Source organism: Clytia hemisphaerica, unplaced genomic scaffold (genome assembly GCF_902728285.1).
Source record: "Clytia hemisphaerica strain Z4C2 unplaced genomic scaffold, Clytia hemisphaerica genome assembly, whole genome shotgun sequence".
NCBI lineage: Eukaryota > Metazoa > Cnidaria > Hydrozoa > Leptothecata > Clytiidae > Clytia > Clytia hemisphaerica.
In genome coordinates this window covers 3,480,354-3,507,342 of record NW_027103528.1, presented here as the reverse complement: position 1 = coordinate 3,507,342, position 26,989 = coordinate 3,480,354, and the positions used below count along the sequence as shown (strand labels likewise).

General features: G+C 36.2%; 3 protein-coding genes across 3 annotated transcripts; all 3 read right to left on the bottom strand.

The window, feature by feature from the left end:
* Nucleotides 1-10,398: 10,398 nt before the first annotated feature.
* On the bottom strand, nucleotides 10,399-15,318 carry LOC136799587 (atlastin-2-like). The gene is made up of 11 exons (XM_067056310.1): nucleotides 15,218-15,318; nucleotides 14,603-14,829; nucleotides 14,129-14,263; nucleotides 13,874-13,978; nucleotides 13,609-13,719; nucleotides 13,030-13,116; nucleotides 12,551-12,689; nucleotides 12,190-12,374; nucleotides 11,896-11,967; nucleotides 11,066-11,497; nucleotides 10,399-10,857 (listed from the first exon to the last, which is right to left on the bottom strand). Exons 1-11 carry the CDS (start codon nucleotides 15,228-15,230, stop codon nucleotides 10,768-10,770), a joined length of 1,596 nt encoding a protein of 531 aa, XP_066912411.1. The 5' UTR covers nucleotides 15,231-15,318; the 3' UTR covers nucleotides 10,399-10,767.
* Nucleotides 15,319-21,117: 5,799 nt separating this feature from the next.
* Nucleotides 21,118-24,898, bottom strand: LOC136799636 (uncharacterized). Its single transcript, XM_067056358.1, has 4 exons — nucleotides 24,065-24,898; nucleotides 23,605-24,027; nucleotides 22,264-23,518; nucleotides 21,118-22,121 (listed from the first exon to the last, which is right to left on the bottom strand). The coding sequence occupies exons 1-4, from the start codon at nucleotides 24,530-24,532 to the stop codon at nucleotides 21,118-21,120; spliced, it is 3,150 nt and encodes a 1,049-aa protein (XP_066912459.1). The 5' UTR covers nucleotides 24,533-24,898.
* Nucleotides 24,899-25,677: 779 nt separating this feature from the next.
* LOC136799635 (uncharacterized) lies at nucleotides 25,678-26,493 on the bottom strand. The gene has a single exon (XM_067056357.1). It carries the CDS (start codon nucleotides 26,491-26,493, stop codon nucleotides 25,678-25,680), a length of 816 nt encoding a protein of 271 aa, XP_066912458.1.
* Nucleotides 26,494-26,989: the final 496 nt, after the last annotated feature.

Here is a 26,989-nt window from a genome sequence, read left to right as displayed (position 1 = left end):
ATTGTATAGGGTTAAACTTTTTACCACACAGATTTATATGTGGGGATCAAAATTTGAGAACGAGAAAAAGTTGTCGATAGCATTTTAAAAGAACCCCCTCCTGAAATCTAGTTTTCTCTTTGCGCTATAGATATTCCTACACTCACCTTTCCCGCTTGATATCGTTATGCCGAAGATCTTCAATCTGTCTGAACTGGCTCTTATCGGGTTTCATACAAACGTACAATTTATTTCATTGAATATTTCGATTTACGGTTGGGAGGCTTCTAGGCTATATTTCAAGCCTTGTTGGAACTTTTGGATCCTGAGTTCCCAAGGGCAAATTCTTAAGGGAGTTTCTAAACATCGACCAGAAATGGCGACCAGATAAATTTGGATTATCGAGCTCATCTGCTCTCTCCACCGTAGAGAATGTTTAAATCAAGTCCTCAGAATACTAAAAAGTGACCTTTGAAGTAACCAGTCATTTTCTTGACAAAGTGACACTATTTGACAAAAATATTGACAGAGTCATTAAGTATGATGTTTGTAAGCTTTGTTACACCAAATATTTTAATTATGCTGAATGAGATGCCTTTAGTATGAGTAGATAGAACTTGTCAGTAGGAAAAAATTGGGAAGGCCAGTTTTAGAGATATGAATCTAATCAATTATTCTATAGTCGAACGTGTGCAACGCACTGGGCTCAACTTCAGTGGCTTCAAATTATTCACTAGTCATAGCTTTCACTAAATGCCCCCACAGAAAGGTCATCTCATGCACTTATAAAGCTTTTAATGCTTTAAAAATTAAAGCATAAAAAATAATCAGGAATAATTGATTGATTTAATTATTGATCGATTGGTTGAAAAAAAAATCATATTCCATTTTAACAAAAAAAGAAAACGTAAAATGTAGAAGCAGCAAATTTGTAAAACATAAAAAATGAAGCGACTGCTTAGGTAGAAATTTTCGTCATCTTTCGTGACTTCATCAGCATATAGCTCAACAAAAAATGATATCCTTTTTATATGGAAGCTAGAAATTTCACAAAAACGTAAATAATAAAAACAATTTAAAAGCTATAACTATGTACAATAAAATATCATAAAAATTCTATTCGATCGAAATTCCCTAGATACAATAATAAAAAAATATATTCCTATGAGACTGCTTAATAATCCCGCAGTAATAATACAAAAGAAATGGCTAAAATTGAAAAATTAGATATTAAAAGAAAATTCGCAAGGGAATATGCACGCAGACGTAGATTGAAGTGTAAAAAACGAAAAAATCGACTAGAACTCCCTTCTGGGTTTTTCAGAGAAATAGTCTAAAATAAATAAAACAGAAATCTAATTACATCGGATAAAACAGTAGATCACCTAAAGTGTATACAATAAGCAAATATGTCTTAAAATACAACCCCCAAAGGGTAGCCCCCTAAGGAGGTCGACACAGTTAAGTGTAGCGAAAGGCGCTCGATACTGAATACAAATGTAATCATAAAATAAAATAAAATGGAGTTTATTGGGTCACAACTTCACATTCATTAAGACCATTTGGGAGAAGTGTTTTAAGTTTGTATTGCCAAAACCTCTCCCGTTCACGGGTATCTTCAAAACTTCTACCCTGGTCGATAAGGGTAAATTCAAAATCAGAAAACCCAGAATGGCCGGGGAGATCAAAATGATTATGAAGATGTTGCTGAGAAACAATGTCAGTCTTATGCCGTTTATTGCAGGACTTATAGTTTGCAAATCTAGCCCTAAATTGAGTTGTACAGCTACCGACATACTGAATCCCACAAGTTTTGCAAGTAAGAAGATAGACAACATTAGTTGAGCTGCAATTCAGATGAACTCCTCTAATGTCATTTTAACAAAATACTTGAAGAATTCATGCAGCTTGACAATTTAATGAAATTCAAGGAAAATATTGAAAAGCTTCTCAAAAACATATTTCGAAAATCATAGTATCATTATCTTACTGACATTCACATCTCCTTGTTTGTTTGTTTTTTCTTACAACAATATATGTCATGATCATTCACTAAATAGACCTTTTCCGATAATGCTGCAGACATCTTAGATTGTAGGCAAAATATATAGCGCTGAATAATTCAACAAGGTAACCAATCAGAAATAGCTTGTTTATTTTTCATTGGCTGGTATATATTTCAACAATTCTCTATTGCTACTTTACCTAGTAAACAATAGCCCCCTTAAAGGAAGAAATTTTGGCCATCTTTAATTTGGCGGATGGCGGAAAAAAGAAATTTTCCGCCATCCGCCAAATTAAATTCCCTCTGAAAAAACTTTTTTGGCCATCCGCCAAATTAAATTCCCGCCAGAATTTCTTCCTTTAAGGTATAAAATTTATCAAAAATTTCTGCGCCATCTGAAATAGACCAATCCTAGTTAAGGCCCAGGCTCCACTTGCGTACGCTGTGATTGCAGTCAAAAGAAAAATAAAGGAATGTCATTGTGGTCCATTTAGACGTACAGTCGAAAAGTTGAAATGTGCCTAATTTTTTTTCAAGTGCATAGTACTTTTTCATGGATGCAATCTTTTCTCCAAGCTGAAAGGATTGAAGATATGATTGCAGTGCAGACAATGAAGAGACGGGCCTTCAGGAAACTAGAATTTTTGAGTTTTTAGCTATATACTCTCACTTTATGGTGTTCCTGTATGACTGTCTGTGTGCCTAGTCTAACCACCGTTAAATGCCTTAACTTGGAAAGCTAGAATTGGAGCTATTTCACCAAACCCCTAGAGCGTATGTTATTTAGGCTATGGGGCCATCCATATAGTACGTACGCAGTGAAGGGGGAGAGGGGGTTTAGCAAAAGCGTACATCTATTGTATAAATGACATCATTTCTATTGTTCTCTGCGTACATGGGGGGAGGGGGTATCAAATTTTTGGAGAATCTTTGCGTACGTACTATATGGACAGCCCCTATCACAACTGCATGAAAAAGTGGAACGTGCGCATGCAAAGTTAAACGAATGTAAACAAACTTTTTTCAGGTTTTTAAAAATAGATTTACCACACTGAACAAACAGTGAAAACACTCTAAGTGAGGTAAATCTATTTTGAAGACCAAAAAAAAAACATCGATTGACATTCAACACATTCAACCACTTTTGGATTCAACTTTACTTATGTGTGCATTCAACTTTTTTGTACTTTGCCGGTATCTTGTTTTACCAAGTTAAGAAGGACTTTCTCGAGTTACGACCATATGATGGTCTTTAAAGCTCAAGAAGCTCTATAAACAATAAAGCTAGTTATTAGTATAATAACAGACAAAGATAAATTACAGTTTGAACAAAAATATCAAATGTACATTTGAAAACTTGAGCAAACTTCTTTAAAGATTCCAGAAAAAGAATTGAAATCATTGCTGAAATGAACTTCTAACTAAATTACAATATTTAGTATTCAGTTTGAAAGACAAGAAACAAAATTTAACATACAAAACACTTTTTCCAGTCAATGAATCAGCTCATCATCATAACCAGTCTGCCATTTTGTTTGTTTTGATTTGAACAAGTAATATTGTAATTCGTGTTATGGTGTAATCACTATACTTTTTCTATAATTTGCATTTATAACACTCGCTTCAGCTTTTCAATCCTAAATCAAAACTAATAAAATGTAATACGCAATAATGGTAATAGCATATAACGTAATATGAAAATATGTATAACATTTACCGCTGTATAATTTACCGCCATATTTTTGCGGAACACTTATTTGGCCGGAAAGCCGATTACGACGCAAAAACAAAAACAATTCGCAAAAAATCGAGATTCCAGTCCAATATATTGCGTGAAGCTATGAATGCCTCCTCAGTCGCTGCGCTCCTTGCGGGGGCAATAATTGTAGACCCCCCAGATATTCACCCAAGGAACAAGTGTGCCAAATTTCAGCTAAATCCAACCATTTTTGAGGCCTGTAGGCTCGGCTCTAAAGTTTTAGCCTCGTATTGGCGAAAAACTCGTCCCCAGGCCCCAAAAATCCAAATTTTTTTGAAAAATGAAAGAAACGCCCTCAGATATTCACCCAAGGAACAAGTGTGCAAAATTTCAGCCAAATCGAACAATTATTGAAGTCTCATGGCTGCCCCAAAGTTTTAGCTTCGTTTTGGAGAAAAACTTGAGAATTGTCTTTATGCTGACAAAATGACTAATTTCGACAAAAATAACAATCTGATGATGAAATACAAAGCTTATCAAACCATTTTCAAAAAATTTTGTGCCACTAATTATTTTGATGCTGATAATACAAAAGGATAGAAATTTACACCATAATCAAGCTCCAAGAGCGTCGAAAAGGGTTATTTTACGTATTTGGCACGTGGCTTTAAATAAATGAGACAGGTGTGAGCTTACTCTTCAATATATATTTAAATGATTAGGAGAGACACTCTACGTTGGAGAAAGGGAAAAAAAACTCGATAACCCAAATTTATCTGGTGGCTGGTCGTAGTCGCCGGTCGTGGTTGCCATTTCTGGTTGACGTTTAGAAACTCCAAATTCTTAAGTTTAATGTTAAAACTCTACTTTCCAACTAGTAGGAAACTATGTATGGAACTAGTATGAAAGTTGGCCAGTTATTAGAGCTAAACTTGCATGGAAATCCATTAACTCTAATAACTGGCCAACTTTCCTTCCGACGGAAAAAATGACACCTCGAGAAGGTTTGAGAAACCCTGTTCACGTTGGCACAATGTTGGCTTGTCCGAATATTATTATGGGTAGTTTTGAATACGACTCTTCGCGTATATTCAATGGACTTCCCCAAAAATGTCGGGATGAATTAAATTTTAACATATTTTGTAGTGAAACTAAAAGGCATTTTTTGGATCAAGGCCTCGCTAGGAGCCTTGTATGAATTTAAAGTATTTTCATGTCTTGAATCTCAAAGTCCAGCTATTTCCTTGGGATTTTACTCTACTCATGACTTGATTCCAATTTAACAATAACTATCCTTTTGATAACTTAATAATAGACTTGCGAGAGTTCTAACCTTGTAATAACCAACTCTGCTATTCTTTACGATCGTCAACTATATAACAACATACTTTCTCACTTTTAATAAATATTTCATTATTTAGTATTTTTTTTATATTGCTTATCGTTTTTAGCTGGGACGTTGCCACATCTAACTCCAAATACTTTAACGCCTTGTATCTCTTAGTCATTTTCCATCGTATTGATCAACTTATCCCTATTCCGTAGCCAGTAGCAGTAGTTACACTCCGGTTATTATTCTTTAGAGCAACTATCCCCTATTTGTTTAATTATTTGATTTTAATTAGTTTTGATTTATTCTAATGATATTTTATATATTTACTACTCCTGGACATCCTGCAATTCCAAGTCATACTCTTGTGTCACTCTTACATCCCTCGTCAATCGTATTTACTCTACTAATTTCCTAGATCTAACAGCCTTACTAGCGTCCTGGTCTGGTCGTACTTTATTTTACTGTCCATAGAGGAATTAGTTCTATTAGTTGTTATCAATAGTTGTATCAATTTTGTAATATCTTATATCTTAATCTAAATTCAAACTTTGGTTTTACACCGGTCTTGCACAAGCCACTAGCACTACGTTCACTCAGTCTACTTTTGCCAAGCTCATATTACTCTACAACGGTATTTGATCGTACTTGGCTTTACCAACTTTTAGCCTTCTAGTCTCTAGTTACAACCGGTCTCAGTATTTTTAATGAACATCATATTTTTTATACGCTACATATATATTTATCATACTCAATTTCCAGGTGAAGAGCCAATTGTAAAACTTTGGAGATACTGTGAAATACTGTATATCGTTATTATTTATTATTATTATTATTGGTCAGCCGAAGCTGAGCATTCAAATAGGTAAAATTTTCCACCATAAGACGGCAAAAAAAAATCCGATTTTCCGATCTCACTTTGATTTCTAAACTTTCTTCCGATCGGGTTAACTTTGTGTGTACTTTTAGCGTGCGTTGTTTTTACAGATCATAATGTAGTGTTTCAAGATGGCGGCTCAATTCATGCACATTCTGATAAATAACGAGATTGCTCACGAGAATTTTTAACCCGGGCGAGTAAACCCGCACCTGCACCTGTCAATCAATTTTTAGACTTGTCAATCATTTTTTAGCTGCTTTTTTTTCACTTGTGGTTCTGAAAAAAGTGATAACAATAAAAAAAGACAAAAGTTAATTTTTATGTATTTATTTTAGTCGAAAGTTTTGGAATACTGCATTTTCAAGAGAAGGGAAAGTCAGACTCTTGACTCTCCACCCGCTAACCACAACCTGATATATTTTGAAATACTGTACTTGACGACTTGAGTCAAACTGCAATGAGGTGACACCACTTAGAAATTTTTTTTTTCTTAAAGATATAACGGGGATTTTCAAAAATATCAATAAGAGCCCATAAAACCAGAAAAAGTTTAGTCAATGCTGACAAAATAACGCAAACTCCAACGCACCGTATAGGATTCGAACTCTCGAAAATGACTTTCACAAGTCTTCTAGACCATCACCTTATCCTCTCGGCCACTGACATTCTAAGGAATTTTAGACAATAATAAAAGGTATAATAAGTTTATTTGCCATGACCTGTATAGTTTTATTTACCCTATCCGGGGGGAGTTAGGACACTCTCCAATCTCATTAGAGTCTCAAAAGACTGAGAAGAGGAGCTTTTTTTGCATATAGTACCCATATACAGCAGACAGAATCCATATTATCTGGCACCCGATGTAGAAATTTTCTTCCGACACGCTAAAGCTCTGAAGGTCGGGAAAATTTTCAACATCTGGAAGAAATACATTACGGAATTTCGCCTGACCGCGTAATTTTTTAGAAAAATGGGCCCGAGTGCAATTTGGACAGGGAAGGTGTCATGGCCGACAAAATTTGGGTCAGAAAAAACTTCAAAAGGTTTCACGAAATAAATTCAAATACAAAACTTTTTGGAGAAGGAATCATGCAAAATATTATCATTCTTTTCACAAGGAGGGCATGTAGAAATACTCAAATAAGTATTTTTCCTTCTTTAAACTGATCACAGAAGCAAAAACAAAATAGAAATAACATTGTACACAAAAAAGTCTGAAAGAAGAGAAAAGTCATAACCAGCATCTATAATAACACTAAAAGAAAAACTATAGAAAATGAATACTAACCCTCAATGAACACTTTTGTGAAGTTTAATAAAGATTTTATCCAAAAAACTTCAGTTCTGGAACACTGAAGTCGGTTTGTCGGTTGTCGGAAGGTTGTCGGCGGCCGGTGGACAACAGTTATATTTGGAGGACGGTCTGAGATAGATAACAACATGAAAGTTACTGATAAAAGCCCAAGCCCATAGGAACGTACCTGCTTCAGTTTCTTTGGTCTTTGAATAGTATAAAATTTGAGAAAGTGCAGAAAAAATCAGCCATCAAAACAAACAAATAACAAAAGTTATGATTATCAACTTTTTTGTGGTAGAAACACATTTTTGGGGTTGGTGCACATACAGAAATTACACTGGATACTAAAACTAATATTCAGGGAGTGATAAGTACAGTTAAACTACAAAAAATCCATCAAAAGAAACCAAAAACAACCATAACAGCACATATTTTTTGAAAATTACATCAGCCATGTTGTTTGTGGAAAGGAGCGGGAATTTTTGCCGACATCTCATGACGTGGTAACTAACGACAGTGATTTGACGGTCTTTTTGAGGCGCCAGATCTCAAAAAAACAATTTTTGAGCGTTCAGCACGGCCCCGAAAATGAGGGCTAAACTTATGTCGGCACATCAATGGATGACTACTATTTCTCTCCGATGGTATATTGGCCCGCTCCTTTAGAGCTTTAGCGTGGGCGGCCGCCAATACGCCATCGGAATATCAGATAAGAATCCATAGAGCGTACACGCGCGGGCGATTAAACACGATCACGCGGAATGCGGGTCAAAAAATTCTCGTGAGCAATCTCGTTATTTATCAAAAAGTAGATGTGATAAGTCAGTACAGTGTTATACCAAAGTATTTCCAGTGTAAATCTGTTGCAAGCTTCAATTTCTGTCATTTATTTTTTTAACTCGGCAAATCAAACACAGGATTTTCATCAAGGGGATTCTTTTTCTACATCTTTTGAAGGTTTAAATGTTAAAGCCGTTTGCTCAAGTTTTTGTTTATGTTGAATTTTCTGCTTTTTAATAGTTTTTGCAATAAAAACATATTTTTCTTGTTTGCCTCTAGGGGGATTGATGGTGTTATAATGTTATTGGAATTTGATAAAGTTTACAAAAGTACAGCTACTGTATAAATTTGATAAAGACCGGATGCAATCGTGCTTTTTTGGACTTGGACGTGTTTGTGATAAGGCGAATCGCAAAAATATTTCGGTCGGTCGAAAATATTTTTCTGTTAAGAAGCAGCTACATCTTGTTGAAAGGGAATCCGTGTGGACTGATCCGAATTTTAAAATTGAGAAACCGTGGATAAACTGGTGTTTTCGGTTTACTCTCCATTAGCATGCGGCTCTCTACTTCGATTTGAAAACTTGTAAACACAGAGCGTGCAGAGGTCGACAGTGGAAATCCAGCAAAGCAGCGGAAAAGCTTTCCGACTACTCTCCAACTCTACCTGCTGACGGTAAATCAGGGTCGGTCAGATGACGGGAACCAAATGAAATGATGACATCACATCTCCTAATTATTGGACTTGCAAAATTATGACAAATGGTCTTTGGAATTTGATCAATTATATTAATATTAATATATACAGTTCTTGTTGAAATTGATCAAACTATTTTTCACGCAGTTCCGGACGCAGATTGTGCTTTTCTAACCTTTTCTAACCTTGGCGCACGTTTTGACTGAATGATGGAATGGAATGAATGGCGATAACAGTTTATACATGTCATAATATCTCTTATCAGACTTGCAGAAAGCGGACTGCAGAAAGTTATGAAAAATGGTTTCTAGAATTTAATGAATCATTCCGTTAAGTTACACAACATGCACACTCTCGTCACAACTTGCACAGTCATAACAAACAGATCCATCTGGTCTTCATTTAACATTGTTTTAAAGTTTAAAAAACACTGCCAGTGCTTGGCACAGAAGAGAGGACTCCCAGTTGAAATTAATTGCTACTCCGCTGCACTGTTGAATTTATTTATTATGGTCGTGTGTTTATTCCGCCAAGGCGGTAAAGCGATCGCCCAAATTCATAGACCAATCAAAAGGGAGTTTAAAGCAAAATGGGGGAAAAATGAGCTTCCCTGCATAGTTAGGAATTTTAAGTTTTGCTTTCGATTATCATTTGCGACCAGCAAAGTCTTCAAGATGGTAGTGTGAATGCTGTGTAACTTGACGGTACTAAACTACAAAATTTATTTACGAAGACTGGATGTAAATTATGTTTTTCTGACCTTGCCAAATTTTGGCTTTGATTGAATTGCAGACAGTTTTTACGTACCTCGTTGGCCTTCCAGACAACTGACAAATGGTTTCTGTAATTTGACCAAGTCTACCAAAATACAGTTCCTGTTGAAATGTTATAAATATGAACTACGTTTTGCAAAGATTTTGATGCAAATTGTGTTTTTCTGGAGTTTGCGCTTTGTGACTTAAAGTTTGTAGCTTGTTAGTTTAAAGTGTTATTGGAGTTTTATCAAGTAAAACATTCTATATAGTTGATGGATATCTTTATTTTGGTTCTGACGTTTTGGCAATTTTCTAATTTATTTCTAGATAACACTTTGGTCAGATATGGATATTGTCTACATCCAACAGAAAAATTGTATCATAATTGACTGGAATGAAATTAACAAAAAGTTTAATTACACTATGTTTCTCTTTTATTTTATAGTAATGAACTATAGCTTAATTGTTTGATGTCGTAGAAACAGTGCTACAATGCTAAAGAGAAGTATACTTTGATCTTCTTGTGGGGGGGGGGGGGGTTGGAGGAGCTCTCAGGCTTGTTTTAAATAATTTTAAATCAAGTTATCAAATGTTTCACATTTTGTACATTATTCAACATTTTTAGTCTTCAATACATCTCTTACATCTGTTAACCCACTTATTAAAGCTATCTAATTAAGCTCTATTGGCTGACCTTCCAGCCTCGGCTGGTTTATTATAGTTTAACACGCTTTAAAATCATTTGTGGTGTTTAAAATTTTGCATGGACACCCCCTTTTGTTTTAAATATTTTGTCCATGATTGTAGTCTCTAGTGAAGTTAAGTAAATCGGTAAAATCACGACGACGAACGAAAATTTAACAGGCTAGCGAGTTTCAACCAATCAAATTTCGTATTTTCATTAGCCTATTACATTTTTCGTCCGTCGTCGTTGCTTAACCTCAGTACTAATTTTCCCTCAAAAAATTGTATGACATTTTGATCAATTATCAACAGAAAGACAAGGAACTTTGTTAAAATTTTTTTATTTTTCCTACAATTCTTCATTTGTACAAAATTTTTCAACAGAATATAAACCATAACAAAAAACTGAAAAACGTTAAACGCTCTCCCTCTCCTCCATGCGAAACCTCTCTGTCCTTGGAAGATCATTCAAGACTGTTGGATGGCTTTATAAAACTTTTCGAGTAAGCTTAAAAATAGATTATTTTTCAAATTTTTATAAATCTCGCCAACCAATTCAAAAAAATTGAAATCATAAATAATTATCGCTTCTTAACAAAATTTCTACAATTTCAAAACTACAGAAACTTGTCATTTTTCATTCGGTGTAAAGTTCATTTCCCTCAGTCTTTTTTCTTTCGACCTGTTTTTTGACGCTCCACCATCGACTGAGCTCCCTTTTCCAACATTGCACTGTAAGCGGCCATAAATACCTGGAAAAGGAAAGACAAGAAAGAAATTACTGCAAACTGCTTTCTGAAATCGGATTTCGAAAAAAAATTACAAACACCCACCCATCTAAGCTATTCTGATCAGAAAAGGAGAGGTTGAAACAGCACTGTAACATAGTTCGGACCTTCCCTTTCTTAAATGGTGGTGAAAATAATTCAAGCTCGTAAAAACGTCACAAAGAAGAGTTACCTCATCCCAAATCCATTCTGCGACGGTATCCAGTTGACTTCCGATCTCCCTCAATTCTCCGCTGAATCGAACGTACGCCCATGTTACCACGGCGAGCAAGGCTAGTCCCAACACCAAGTTGAAGAGGGAAGCCAATGAACCCAGACCAATCATCAAACAGAAACCAGATACCATGTACGAGATAACAATAATGACCAAAAAGACGGCCGGTGTGCGGGCCGCATTGAAAATATTCTTAGAATCGTTAATTTTTATAAAGTTCACATATGCTTCATCGATATCTTTATTCAATAGTTCTTCGAACTCGCGACTGATTTCGGGTCCACCCATTTTGCGGGTGGCGTTGAACAGCGTCAAGGCTTTGTTGCGATAAATTTCGCTTCGATTTTCCAATTCACGCGGGTTCAAATAAGGAGCATCACCACCACAAAGCTGCAAAGAAAGAAATTAGTTTGGAGTTACAAGCTAGATTTTTAGTAATTTATGAATAAAGTTGAAACTTACGAATTCAGAGAAAGGAGGTATGACGCTGAGGCTTTAAAGCTAAGATACGAAGGCTCAAGTTTAGGAGGGGAAATTTCCGAATAGGATAAATTGAACTCGATGGTGATTGATTGTAAAAATTGGTTTTCCGAGGCTCCCGTGAAGCCTGAGTTTTGCTTTAGTACAAACAGTATACCAATCGACGCCAGTCGACGCATTTCAAAAGTTAATGCAAAAGAAAAGATTTTTATCAAAAGTTTTTTGGCGGTGAGTGGGTTACTCTGACATTACAAAAGAACAGCCAATCCAATTTCAGCAATTTCATGCTCAAATCGAATAAAACATACCTCTTCCATATCCCTGCGATATTCTTCGAGCGATTTAGCGACGGCCGCGCGGTTGTTTGCTTCTGCTGTTGCCTAGTGAACGAGGAAAAAGTTGCTGGTTTATCACTCACTTTCTCACTTAGGATCTCTTTGATTATTGATGCATGCATTCACGTGAATAATGAAAGCGTAAAAATCTTATTTCATTACAAAGGAGCATTACTGTGTCAAAATAAATTGGACAGAAGAAAGAAATGACAGCAAACAAGATGTATAATGAAAGTTTGAGCTAAACACTGCTTCATAAAAAGTTACCTGAAGCATGGTTTTGGGTTCTGGGAGCTCACCCGCGGCGAACATTTTCATGTAAGCGATGAAATATTCGAGTAGCTCGCGACAGGTAAGGTCACTTCCATTGATGGACTTCACCAAAAGGTTGGAAGGCGCCAACAAACGAGGAACCAATTGATCCAAATATTCCTTGAACTCACCGTCAATATCTAACGAAAAGAAGAGATTTTTTTCGTGTCCTCAAAATGATTGTAATATTTCGGCAACACACGAACAAAAAGAATATCTTCTTTCTTTACCGTTGGCACTTCCTGATACTCTCCACTAAACGGATAGTTCCATCGGGAATGAGAAGAAATGTGTCATGGTAACAAAAGAAACCTACCTCTCAAACGACCTTTGAAATTGGGATTTGTGGCCACATGTTTTCCAGGGTGGGGCATCAAAAAACATCCCAATTTTTCGAAACAGTTATAAATTTGTTGTCGCGTTCGACGTAGTTCTTCATGGCTCGATTGATCCAACTGAAGAGAGAAATTAGCCAAGAAATTTAAGCTAGTTTGCTTCAGTCACTAAGATAAATTTTGATTGTAAGATGTGACTGAATACATAAAACATACATAAAATCCGTAAATTAAAAAAAAATCTATGAAGCGCTGAAAACGCTATATTGCCATGAGCCGTATGTCCTAGACTTGTGAATACGGGCTTAGTTACCTAGGCTTATTAGAAACGACGGCATTTGTTGAAACAAAATTCATTTTTACATTTTTTATGTTTTTTTTGTATAAATCCAAACCAAAAGTGACAATTTATCAAAGAAGTTTTGACAATAAGCAGAGAATGGAGATGACATTTTATTACCTGTAGTCGCTTATCCAAGAAAGCTTGTCCATCCCCATAACCGAATTCGTAAGGATAAGACCAATCTCGAATCAAGAATTCCAATCTCTGTTTATAGAAAATTTAATACATGATTGTAACTGATTGTAACTGAAAATGCCTTTCAAGCATCTTCCTATTTTTTACTATCGGAAGCTTCTTGAGGGGGGAGGGGCTCGAGCCCCCCGTAAAATCTCAAGATTGACAAGGGCTATGACCTAGAAATTTTGACCAACAGGTGGCAACATCAATGATGTCAAAATTTTCACCAAAGATGCCAATTCGTATTTGAAATTTTGAATTGACCGTTCGTCAAAATTAGTTCTCACCAAAAAAAGTATCCTAAAGGTATTTAAAGTTATAAGTTATCAAAAAATTCGTTCGCCACCCCTAAAGATGCTCGCAGGGTTGATCTTTCAAGGGCGAAATACTTTTTTGAAGATATTTAAATTAGGTGAAACATTTTTGCTGAAAAAGAAATCCTTCTGAATGGTTTTCTGGTAAACAATACGCCTTTCAAATCGCTGACAGTGCAGAAAAGCGGGGATTGATGTCACTCACCTGGAAAGGTTTTTCTCCCTCCATTCCATCCATGGCTAGACATCCATAATCGGTAAACAGCTGCAAATGTTGTAGATTATCTTCTTGCAAATTCGCTGAAATGTTATAAACCTACAAGTTGGACGAAGATAAAGAAACAGTTTTTTATGGTTTGAAAACACCGGTTATGAAAATCCAGAGATAAAGCATTCAAGTTGATTTAATGTTGGCTTCAAGTTGGCTGAATTGACAGGACTGACATGGTCATTTCAAATAGTATACTGACCTGCACAGAGCTGATCAAAGTGCTGATAGCAAAAACAGTTGCACAATCTTTGACGGTGGAGGAACTATCGAAAGCTCCTTGTGTGTCCATCAAAAGAACAACAACCTGTGTGTGGAGAAACGCAAAAAAAAGTTGTAGAAAAATGGTACTGTAAGTTTAAGAGACTGTTGACGAACCTGGACGAACCTAAAAGTTAATAAAATTGAATTAAAGTTTTTGTAACCAAAAGATCAATTTTCGACAAAAAATTAATACTTGTTCGTTGCTAGGCAGCGTAACAACAAAAGGTTTACTCCACATCATAATGCCAGTTGTTTCTCGATCTGCACCTCCACGCCATGGAAATCCCTTCAGATCTTCATCTTGCTCGCCCATCCAATCATCCTCACCCTCAAAATAACAAACAATTGAAAATGACTTCAAGTAAAATATTGATGACAAAATAATGACAAAACAAGGGAGAGTTTACATGCTACACATTTTTATTTACAAGCTTAATGTTTACAAGCTTAGCCAGGCTGATATCTGGATTTGAAAATAACAGATCTATTGTTATAGAACACAAGAAATTTAAGCATTATGCCCAGCATCAGCTCAAATGAACCCTGTGTTTAAGAAAAAACAGTCAAAAACAACCTCTCAAACAAAGAATCTAAGATTAGTATAATAAGCTAAGATAAGTTCAAAAGGTTGAGATTTTGTCTTGAAGCAAAAAACTTTTTAGCTTACGTCTTTCTCAAGGTATCTGAGGAAGAAATCCAGTAAGAAAGATTTTCCTTTACGAAAAGCCCCTGCAACAGAGACAACAACCACTTTCTTGTCACTGATACTAGGTCTCAATAAAATGCTTTCCAAAGCTTTAGCATTGAGTTCAAATGTGTGATCGTCTAAGGCTTCCAAAATACACAAAGGTCCTTCCCTGACTTCCTCAACTCCATCGGTGGTATTGCGACTTTCTTAAAAATAAACAAAAAGATAGGATTGCATCTTATAATCATAACTTAATTATACTTTAGCTTGTTACATTATGAGGCAAGATGTATTTCCCTTTCAAAAGGCCTTTGCTAGTTCTGAAATTGGCACTTCATATATAGGTTTCATGGATTTATGATGTGATTGGTGATAATGATTTTATCAACACTCAACAGTGATAGAGCATATAAACAATATTGCATTTTGTGGCTAAAATGAGAAAGTAAATTAAGTATATAGTCAAAATGCAATATTGGTAATAATTTTTATTTGGTAAACTTTCACCTTAGCTTCGGGAATAAATCATTAATCAGCTCACAACAACAGTTTTAAGATCGTAAATAAAATGCAAAATAAAAAATAGTTTTTTACCTTCATTGGACATTTCTTACTTTTGAAGTTCTGAAGTTCGTAATTTCTAGATTTCCAGAATTGTCAAGCTTTATTTTGATTATGCACTAGTAGTACAAGTTAAGAAAAGATATAAAATCTGAACTGATGAATAAAATGGAAATCTAAAACTTAAACATCCAGAAGAGCAGAATAAAGCAACAACCAGCTAGGAAGTTTTTAACAACAAAAAATTACAGTTCAATCAAAATACTAAATAAATTTCCTGACTCATCTTCACTCCAATATAGGCCACCACAGAACTGTACAGAATGAACTTTTCTTTAATCTACCATAACATCTACCTTCAAGTAACCTGACTGTATTCTGATTTGAGAGTACAAATTGCTCTAGGAAGACCAGGCTGTAAAGTAAACCAGAACATAAAATATAAAAAAGTAGACTAAAATAGTTTATCCAATTGCCTGGATGTCCAAGCTAAATTTTAGAAAGGATAGGTCCTTGTTGAATGAAGTTAGGTATGTTTTTCAGTATTTAACTATTTAGCTGATATACTCCTTAGTTAGTTGCGAACACAACGCAACGGTCCATGCATAACTAATAACTCCACACTACTTTAAGCGTACAAACTCTTGCGAGGTTAAAAAATCGCAAAATTGCGACGTTTAATTTCGCGAATTTGAGAAAAATATGTTTTTCGCTAGCATAAACTTTCGCGAATCGTTTGATAAAAATGAGAATTTTCGAATAAAAACTGGCTTAAAAGTGAAAATATTCCTTACATCCGCTGAAGACTGTTTCTCTTTAGCATTAAAGAATAATAATATGCCAAAAACTTGATATTTATTACGATTTCCAATTTATTTGCGAACATAAACGAATTAACCTGTTAAGGATTTTCAAAGACATTTACTTTCGCAAAAATTGTGATTAAGTTTCTGCTCCCAAATGTTTGTATGCCTAAAGTACTTCATTGCCAGTTTTCAGAACATGTCATGGCTGCCCCGAGGAATTTTGGAAGATTGAAAACCCTGCCCCTGAGATTTGCTCAGAATCTGGGAGCACTGGCCTTGACGATCGACGCACGGGGACAAGTCGCTGGACTTTGAAAAGTCTACCCTGTCAGATATGAATTTTTCTAGCTTACTGAATGACTTACACAATGCCTTATCCACTGTGCCACGGATTCATGCCAGGTAATAGCCTGATTAATCAAGCCAGATATTACAGCGCGCGATTCTGTATAAAGGTGATATAGCGTTCTCGGTGCTTTAATGATTTTTTTATATCCGTGAAATTTAAGTTAGCGCTGAATAACTGGCTTGAGAGCCATTTTTTTGTGACTTCTAATTGGTCAGAAGCGGTCACGTGGTATAAAAGCCGAAACTTTTCGTAAGTTATTGATTTTTTAATTATTTTCGCAAGAAACAAGAGAAGGGAAAACTGGTTTGTGAAAAAAGTTTTTGTTTTGCTGAAGCTGAATTTAACTTTTGGTGCTTTGACTATTTGGGTATATTTTGGTTTGTTTTGTAATATTTTTAAATGTTTTTGATGACTGTAGAATTTACATTCAAAACAAATCACAACATATTTCTCTCCAAAAGAGCATTTTTTCTCTCAGAAGTCTTTTTTCAGAAACATAAGAAACACAATTTTCCATTCTACACACACACTCTTCTTCTCAGGTCACAAATAAAACAAATGTATTACTTAATCAATAGCGAAGAGAGAAAAAACAAACCGATGAAGTGTTTGTTTTTTTCGTAATCAAATAAAAGAATTTTGGTTTTATTGTTTGGAGTTGAAAATAACCAATCAAAGAGCAGCACTTTTTTTAATGTGTCTGATCAAATTGTGTTTTTTTTCTTCAAAACAATATGTTATGTTTTTATTCTTGTGTGTGATGAAATATTTCTAGGCTTGTTGTTCATAAAGGAATTTTCAAATTTTCGGCCGAATAAATTATACAAAGTGTAATTACGTCACTGTTCACGCGAATTTTGAACTGTCGTTGTTGTCAGTTGATAAGCACCGTGTTCTACTGCTCCTAAGCCAGTATTTCAGTCACAACTTAACTTTAATATTTTATAGCAAGTGACTGAAAACTGGCTTAGAATTCTAGGCTAGCCAGGTAAGTGCTTCTGACAGCTATTTATATTGTACAAACTACAGACCAGACTGTATTAAGAGAAAATCACAAAAGAGTGCTTGTTTCGAGCTCCAACCCTAACCTTAACTGATAAGAACCCAATTCCTAGCCAATCTGACACGTAAACACACCCAAACCACACCCATACCCAACCCTGCCAGGTCGCCTGCAGGTCCTGACACTTTTCCCGCATGCCGGATCCGAAAAATAGATACATGCCTTTTGCCTTTATGAAGAAGCCTTCACCGGGCAAAGAAGGTGGTACGCCTAAAGGCACCATGACACGGACCTAGCACCAAGTGGAGCTTTTAATTTCTTTTTAAATAAAGGTCATTAGTTAAAAGAACACATACACGCACGGGTACAACCAAGTACAGACTTTGCGACGGAACGTAAAAACTTTGATGAAAAATGGCTACAACTTTTGGTATACATCGCTTGACGTTATATGTGGGGGGGGGGGTGGGGTTCAGAGGATAACGTCAATTTGACGTTATGTGTTGTCAAATGAATATGGACGGGTCCCCTATAACCAGTTAATCACACTAGGAAATCTAGCTTTCCGAAAAAACAACATCAGTCATCTACAGGATACATTTCAACAACAAGGATGAGAGTTACCTGAATCAAAATAAAACGTGCAGCAGCCAAAATCAACCAACCAAACTTTGTCATTCAATTCCCGAGACAGCGCTTCGATTTTTAAGGCCTTGTTTATACGCTTAAGTAAAAACAATTACGCACATGTAAATGGGTCATTGTTTGAGGTCCGGCAAAATTTCCGGGAGATAGCCTATCCGGCAGTGCGCGGATCTAGGTGGGTTCCGCCTCCCCCATAGATCTTTTTCTTGGGAAGTTGATCTTCAAATTAGTTTTCAAGGTTGGCTTGGTTCAAATTTTTTCATCTATGGCTCAAATTTTAGGCAATTTCTCAAAGTTTTTGAAAATGTTTATTTTTTCATGAATCCCTTTAGAAGTTTTGCGGTGTATTTTTTTGCTTGAGAGTCAAGTAAAACGATATAGCGCTTTCGCAGCATTAATCTTTGATACGCATTTTGTTTGGCGGGACGCTAGTGTGGCGCCATCATTCAAATCAGAAAGCGAAGATAGTATACGACAGACTTTCTGACTAGTGCGTCCCCTTCTTTTACTGTAAGTAGAAAATTTTGAGCTTTTGTTCTACCCCCCAGACGATCTAAATCGAACGGAATCGACGATCGAACCAGTCGAACCAAATCGAACGCAATTGACCGATTGAAATTCGATTGTCGAACGCAATCGAATCTCAATCAAAATTCTGGGTAATATTATTCGATTGGTTCGATTGTTGTGCGACTGGTTCGATCGTCGATTCCATTCGATTGAGATCGTCTGGCTTTATTCTTGTCTAGCTTCCCAACATCCAAGCTCTCAAACATCACAAGCCGAATCAAATTACTTTCGATTTCCCGTAGAAATTATGCGATGAGCAATCCCGGGGTCAATGAATCAACGATTGAACACAATCGAACGCAATCGAACATCAATCGAACGCAATCGAATATCAATCAAATCTGAAAATTGCGGTAATATTCGATTGAGATTCGATTGCGTTCGACAATCGAATTTCAATCGGTTGATTGCGTTCAATTTGGTTCGATCGCCGATTCCGTTCGATTGAGATCGTCTGGCCCTGAGATTGAAATTTGATCGAAATCTGCTGCCCTGCCCCTCAAAAAGGAGCACTGTCTGACCTGGAGATCTCAATGATTTCTGCCATACTCTGCAAAATGGCGTTCATTCAGTCAGTAAGAGTAGCTATAAAAGCAAGGCAGGCACACAGTGTCGTATTTTTGTGGTTGTCCCTATAAACTCAGCAACAAAACAAATGAGCCAACACTGGCAGTTACATCAATATGCCTTCTTACCTGTCTTTAAAAATATAAAAAAAAGTAATCACGGAAAAGGATGCGAAAAAAAAGACATAAGTGTGAGAACAGAGTTATCAAACTCGTTAGAAAAAGTACCATTAGAAGTCATAAAAAATCAACCTGAATAAATGCAATCGAAATCCCAGAGAACTCCATAATTCCCCAAACAACATTACATTACTATGTCAAACTCCCATTACATAAATTTTACAATTACGTCAGAGTAGACTACGCTCGCCACCGAAGAGGTTTATTTGGAAAGGGTAATTATATTTTATTGTTCACTTCTTTTTTAAAGATTCGCCGGGTTGGAAAAGTATGAATTTCTTTGTACATATTTTACCTACCCCAAATATTTAGGAGGCTGAGTTTTAAACAAATGGTCAAGTTGAAACAAAAGATAAATGTATCAAGGTCTGTTTTATTTACCCCCTGGTGACTTAACAAAAGAGACTTAACTCGATGTTACAATCCAATTATTGAAAGTTTGTCTCGGCCTTTTTATAATGAGCGAGACATACGTTCTCTGATTACGCAATTTTCATATTGACATTTTTGAGGCATTTTGATGTAACTGACTGGGGTGGAGGTTGAGTGAGAGAAGAAATAGCTGAAACTTAACCAAGGAAGGTAGGTCAGGCAGATAGATCTAGACAAAAAAGATAAAAAGTGACCACATCACTTGTGAATTTTGACATGTCAAAGTCCAATTTTACAGATTTTTCGACTTACTGCTTTGGCCGCCATTTTAAAAGTCAGCAGACGGATTGGATCGGATTTAATTTTCGGGAAAATTTCGCATCTTGTAAAATGCTTGCGTAGGGTGGGGGCGGTGTGGGGCGGGCCTATCAGTCAGAGAGATAGGCTGCTGGCATCCACTAACGGATTCGTGCTCCTATACTACCTGTGGTTTTGTAGAGGTCTGCGATTCAGACTATCAGAGATCAGAGGGACGGATATGTCTCAAATTCAATTTGGCCGATTGTCGGTTGTTTAGACGAGAGCTTATCGGTTAATTAACCCATGGAGGTATAATAAAAAAATAAGAGTTGAATGTGTCGGCAATTGGTCGTTAATGTCTTTTGATTTATTTTATAAACTGATCAAAATAAATTCTAAGCTCGCTCGCCCGATGAAATTTTAGTTTTTATGACGTCGTCGATTATGACGTCATAATCAGTTTTTGCGGATTTTCGCGAAAATCAGCGAAAAAACAATTAGGTTACACATCAGGTTAGAAACTACATCAAAGGATCATTTTGAATTTCATGCAAATGTTTCTATTAATGATATGCAACTTTGGTCCAAATTTTATTTTCATAAATTTTATGAGCGTTTATTTATCCAGATGAAGATTAAGTGGTATCAGGCCGATCCGTAGTCAAATTGTCTAAAGATTGGTACCTTTATCTAGGTAGTTGGTTATCTATTATTTTTACATCGTTGAATCAACCAAACTGGAGTCATTCAAAGAATAAGTTTTGCTGACGTCAGCATTTTTTGGTTTTTGCCTAATAATTTTTTTGGGTGAAAAAATTAATTTTATTAACAGTGATTTCTGAGTTCTACATCATAATACGCTTCTTTAAAGGGATAAATGATGGACTCAGCGTCATCAAAAATTATCAAAAAGCAAAGTTCAGCCAGAAGTAGACTATCGACTAATGCAATCTAAAAATTATGGTAATTTTCAGTATTTTTGAGACGTGCCATAACTTACCCGAGAGGCCTATAACTTGAAATATTTTACGTGTTGTCTCAATGACTTTCTTTAGAGGACTGTGGTAAACAAAATTAACAAAAGCACTAAATAGGCCTCGATTAGTCTCGATGACCTAAAACAATATAATACAATAAAAATATCACACTCCCACGCACGAGGGGAGGTCACGTTCGTCGATGAATTTGATTTTCACTTCTTGATTGTTCTTGTCATCACTTACTCGTGAGTGATGATACTCAAACGGAAATAGTTTATTGATAGGTCTTCGGAGAATTCCGTTACCGTATTTGTTTACAACGACAAGTTCGGCTCCGCGAACTTTACCATCTCTTCCTCGTAACAATTTACTCACTCTACCTTTCCTCCAATCATTACGTTTAACATTTTCCTCATTGATTAAAACGATATCATTCTCGTTGATCATTTCGCTTGAGTTCTTTCGTGCAAGTTTCTTGTGTGTTTCTCTCAACTCGAGTAAGTATTCTGTTTTCCAACGTTTCCAAAAGTGTTCAATTGCTTGCTTCGTGTTTTCTGACAACTCAAAACTGTCACTGTTGTCCTTTGTCGTATTTGTGTTACGTCCGAGACGTTTACCGTATAATAAATGATTCGGGGTGAGAGGTTCTTCTGTCAATTCGTCATAGATGAAGGTTAAAGGACGGTTGTTGATTGTTCGTTCAATTTCAATCAATAACGAAAGGAATTCATCGTACTTCAGCGTTTTGTTGTTCAAAGCTTTATTCAAACACGTTTTCACGGATTTCACAAGTCTCTCTGTAAACCCATTAAACCAAGGTGCTTTCTCGAGGCTAAACTTCCATCGAATTTGACAATTTGTAACAAAGTTTTGTACGTTTTCTGCAGTGAACGTTGAACCTTTGTCTGAAAAGATTTCCTCTGGGATTCCTCTGCGATTCATAAATCTCCTTAATACTTCAATGCACGACTCTCCACTGTAGTCTGTAGCAATGTCTAAATATACAGCCCGACTGGCTTGACATGTGATCAATGAAATCCATACCTTGAACTTTTCTTTCGTTTTGTCGAATACATTATACACCAAATATGGACCGCAATAATCGATTCCAATGTTCTGGAAAGCGGCACCGACTTGTAGTCTAGACTTTGGTAAATCGTAAGATTCTGGATAACGATAAGCTTTACCACCATGTTTCTTGCAAATCGTACATTTGTAGATAAAATGACGGACGCGTTGACGCAATCTTGGAATTTGAAATTGGGATCGTAGTTCGTTCAAAGTTTCACGTTGGCCATTATGCATTACCTTGTCGTGGGCTTGCTTGCTTGATCAACAAATCAACAAGTGGACTGTTCGTAGGTAACCATATTGGATGCTTTGCGTCAAAGGGAATTGGAGCATTGTTCAATCTTCCCTTCCATCTGTACACTTCCCCTCCAAGGAAAAGATTTTTCTTCATTTCGTCTGGAATACCTCTTTGGGCATCCAATAACCATTTCTTCTTGGCTGATAGCAAATCATCAGCATTCAAAATATTCTGTTTGTTTATTTGTTTCTTATTTATTTGTTTGTTGTTTTTATTTTTCCAACAACGTATGTTCTCCACAAATTTGAAGACATACCCAGTAACACGTAACAATTGTTCAAAAGACCGAAATCTTTGAACGTCAATAATTTCACCAAGGTTGGACTGAGCTTCAGGTATAGTTATCCACTCAGTCCCATCACTAATATTGAATGAAAGGGTATCCTTCTCCTCAGGTATATTTAGAAGATTAGGACCCTTGTTGACACCATCACTAAAAGGTTTGAGGTTTGTTCCCGTCTTCTCAGGTATAGTTAGAGGATCAGGGACCTCAGAAAATTTGTCACCGACTTTCAAACGAGGCCACTGAGATTCAGGCATAATTAGAAACTCAGGACCATAAAACCATAATTTACAACCAGCTAGACGTGCTGGCTTAGACCCCCGGGACGCAATGTCCGAAGGATTTTGCTTTGTAGCAACTAATTTCAGTTCAATCGAGAGAGATTCAAAATTTCGTCTAATCTCATCAGAAATATTCTTAATATATCTGTCTTGTTTTCTCGAAGTTTCAATGTTCTTGACCCAACAGTAAGCAACACTACTGTCAGTCCATACAGTAAATTTTTCAAATTCAAAGTTCATTTCTAAGTGTCTCTTAACAACATTCATGAGACGTGATACAATAAGTATAGCTACCAACTCCATTCTGGGTGTCGTCAACTTCTGGTCATCAGGTTTGGTTTTTGATTTCGTCTTGATTGGATTCACGTGTGACTTTGATGTGACGAGGCTTGTCTTGATATCACCATCCTTTGATACGATTCGTGTGTAGATACAGCAACCATGTGCGTCGTCAGAAGCATCTGAGAAGCCATGTAACTGAATTTCCTTGACATTTTGTTTAACACTCGAATAAGCTCTTTCGACTCTGATCTCTTGTGTATACTCAAAATCTTTCACCAAATTTTGCCATTCACAAAGCAAATCACCGTCGATGGGCGTGTCCCAATCAATTTTACTTAGACACAATTTCTGAAAATACAATTTCAACGTTAACACGATAGGGTTTATCAGTCCTAACGGATCATAAATGGACGCCAATGCTCTCAACACATTGCGTTTCGTCGGTTTTCAAACTCGCTAAGCTTTTGAGTTGGAAAACAAAGTTCGTCAGATTCTTTGTCCCATGTAACACCAAGGACTTTCGTCTTACCCATCACAGTAGGGTTTTCGGTTTCTCCGTATTTCGATTGGAGTTTGGATTCAAGTTCCTTCGAGTTGGATTGGAATTTTCTCAGGTTAAACGATGCTTTCGATAAATGCTCTTTCGTTTTCTCGACAAACTCTTCAGCTTCAGCAACAGTTCGTTTGCTTGTTGTCAAATCATCCACATGTAGCGATTTGATAAGGTTGTTCTCGAACTCTGCGTCGTTTGCTGTTCTGATATGATGTTGTAGGGTGGCATTCAAAACGAAGGGCGATGCGTTTATCCCAAACAAAACTCTGCACATCCGGTACTCAACAATTTCGTTTGCTTCAAAGTTTTTAAAATCAATTTTGTCTGAATTTTTGAACCATAAAAAATCTAGTAAGGTCTCTCTGTTCGTTGTTTAGTTTAATGTGTAGAAAAGCCTTTTCAATATCACCGACAATGGCGACTTTGTCTGTTCGAAAACGTAACAAAATTTCAAAGAGATCTGTATTCAATGGAGGACCCGCCTCTAAACATTCATTCAAAGAAAATAGCTCATTGTTATTTGCCTTTGCACTCGCGTCATAAACAATGCGTACCTTTGTTGTTGATTTTTCTGGTTTGATAACAGCGTGGTGCGGAATGTAATGTGTTTTTCCAACCTCTTGATCATTTGGCGCTTTTTCAATAACACCTTTTGTTAACTGTTCATTGAAAATCTTTTGATAATCTTTCAATAATTGTTGATTGTTTTCGAAGCTTTTTGATAAACATTGAAGTCTTTTTCTACACAGTTCATAATTATCTCCAAGCGACCAATTCTCCTCTTTGACTGGATATGTTGCTTCATACATTTTCTCTTTCTCGTTAAATTTTAATGAGTTCTCAAACTCCTTCACAAATTCACGTTTTTCGGTATCAAAGTTTTCACATTTTATTCCAAGACTCTCCAAGTCCCAGAACTTATCAACGGTTTCAGATAATCGATCATTTTCACTAATGACGGCTTTCAAAACATGTGAGAAAAAAAATTCCGGACGAAAATCTTTTCTTTTAAATCAGCAGGACCACTCAAAACGTATCCCAACGACGAACTCAAAGCAATGGGCTGGCCAGACTTGCCAGTAACAGCACCTTCAGTGTGTATAAAATCCCAATAAAAGTTTGAGCCAATCAAAATATCAATATCGATGGCTTTTTCATGATTTGGATCTGCCAGTTTTAAAACCTTTCAAATGTTCAAAACGTTTTTGACATTCGACTGTGTTCTGTCTCGAAACGGGTTGACTGATTTCGGATACGTAGGCTTGCACAGGAACCTGTCCTTTCGAAGTTTTCACGTTAAATTCGACCAAGGGTAAGGTTTTGACGGTTTTGTTGTTTCCGAACGATTGGATACAAAGTTCCTTTTTTCCAATTTGTTTTAGATTCAGCTTTCGACTCAATGTGGGTGTTGTAACATAACTCAACTGACTACCAGGGTCAAAGAAAATTCTACTTTCGGACGAACGATTTTTTCTCGACATTTTCGATTTTGGCTTTGGCTGTTTGTAGCAAAACGGTACACGAACTGCTTGCTAAATTCGACTGAGTATCTTCTGGCGTATCTTCCTCTTTCTTGAAGGTTTTACAAATACTGCTATGATGATTTTTTCGACAATGATAACAACTGCGCATCGATCTACAACTTTTACTATCATGTCCTATTTTCAAGCACTTGAAACATCGTTTCTGTTTGATGAGAAAATCCTTTCGACTTTCTGGTTTCGATATCTTGGAACATTGATAGGCTTTGTGTGAAGCGTTTCCACAGTAAACGCATGGAAAGGTACGGGACGGTTGTCTTCTTTTGCTGTCTGTAGGACGACCGGTACTCATTAGGTTTTCGTAATTTTCGACACCTTCATTCTCTGTAAGAAGGACCTTTTCTCGAGCTTCGACTTCTTGTTGTAAGGCTTCGAGTAACTTATCGATTGCCCATACATCCTTTCCGAACTTTCTAGTCAACAACAATTTTATTTCTTGTGGCAATTTCGACATAATAAACTGGTGCGAGCATAGGGCCGTAACGTTTCTCCTCCAGTCCGATTCCACGAAGATTTCTAATTTGAATTTCGATGTTGTTGTAAAGCATTCTCAGTTCTTTGATATCGATAAAGTTTGATGTTGTTTCTAAGTTTAACAATTTATTCATATGCGCACTAATAATTATCTGTTCGTCACCGAACCTTTCTTTTAACATTTTGAGCGCAATATCGTAATTTTCGTTAGATAATGTTATACCTTGGATGCAAGATTCCGCTTCTCCTTCAAGTAAACTGGTGAGGTATGTCATTTTTTCGACGTTGGTCATATCATCTCTCTGATGAACGGCACAATCAAATGTATCGAAAAATGTTTTCCATTTCAACGGATCTCCATCGTAGGGTTTCAAACTCAATTTGGGTAGACGAATATCAGCTTTCCGCTGTTTCTCTCGGGTACTCGTGACACTACTATCACTAACAGCAATTTTTGGGTTCTCCTTTGACAATTCACTTTTGACGGCTAAAATTAACGACTCAACTCGACGCTCAACTTTGGAACACTTCTCATATTGTATTCCCATTTGCTCTTCATCGTCTAATTCATCCACGATGTTATCCGTAATCTCAATGATAATTTGTAACTTTTTATTTAAAACTTTGCAAGTGGTTTCAAGAGCGTTTTTGTTACTTTTAGCATCCTTGTTCCATTCTTCGCACTCCAAAACCAACTTGTTAACATATGATGTGAGAGCGTTGCGCTTCTTGCCAAGTTTCTCAACATCAACCATTTTTCAACTTTTATTATGTATTTTCTTGTTTCGACTTTTTAATTTTTATGTTTCTCTTCTTTCTTACAATTTTTTTTTTTATTTTCAACACTCACACACTTTAACTTTTTTCTTCTCTTTTTAATATGCGGCACGTGTGGACCATGAAATATTTTACGTGTTGTCTCAATGACTTTCTTTAGAGGACTGTGGTAAACAAAATTAACAAAAGCACTAAATAGGCCTCGATTAGTCTCGATGACCTAAAACAATATAATACAATAAAAATATCACATAACTAACTTTTCCGGTATGGTTAAAATACGACGCATGCGCTTTATTGAATTTTTAATATCTTTAAAATCAGTGTTGATCCAAAGACAAAATTTGACACAAACATTCCTCACATATAAAGCAGTTGATATTTCTGATATTTGTAGATTGATTAACATTTTACTTCCATAGAGTTTTTTATATAAACCTTTTTACACAATATTTGAGATATTTTCTTGAAGAG

What these genes read in the sequence shown, in the direction of transcription:
- LOC136799587 (XM_067056310.1), bottom strand. An exon ending in CGCTGCCTAGCAACGAACAA is followed by an intron (nt 13,979 to 14,128) that starts GTATTAATTTTT and finishes CTCCACACACAG; the next exon opens with GTTGTTGTTCTTTTGATGGA. An exon ending in CAGAATGGATTTGGGATGAG is followed by an intron (nt 10,858 to 11,065) that starts GTAACTCTTCTT and finishes TTCCTTTTCCAG; the next exon opens with GTATTTATGGCCGCTTACAG.
- LOC136799635 (XM_067056357.1), bottom strand. Translation starts at nt 26,493, where the DNA reads ATGGTTGATGTTGAGAAACTTGGCAAGAAGCGCAACGCTCTCACATCA.
- LOC136799636 (XM_067056358.1), bottom strand. Translation starts at nt 24,532, where the DNA reads ATGTATGAAGCAACATATCCAGTCAAAGAGGAGAATTGGTCGCTTGGA. An exon ending in GAGACCTTACTAGATTTTTT is followed by an intron (nt 24,028 to 24,064) that starts ATGGTTCAAAAA and finishes GATTTTAAAAAC; the next exon opens with TTTGAAGCAAACGAAATTGT. An exon ending in GCAAGCAAGCCCACGACAAG is followed by an intron (nt 22,122 to 22,263) that starts GTAATGCATAAT and finishes ATCGTTATCCAG; the next exon opens with AATCTTACGATTTACCAAAG.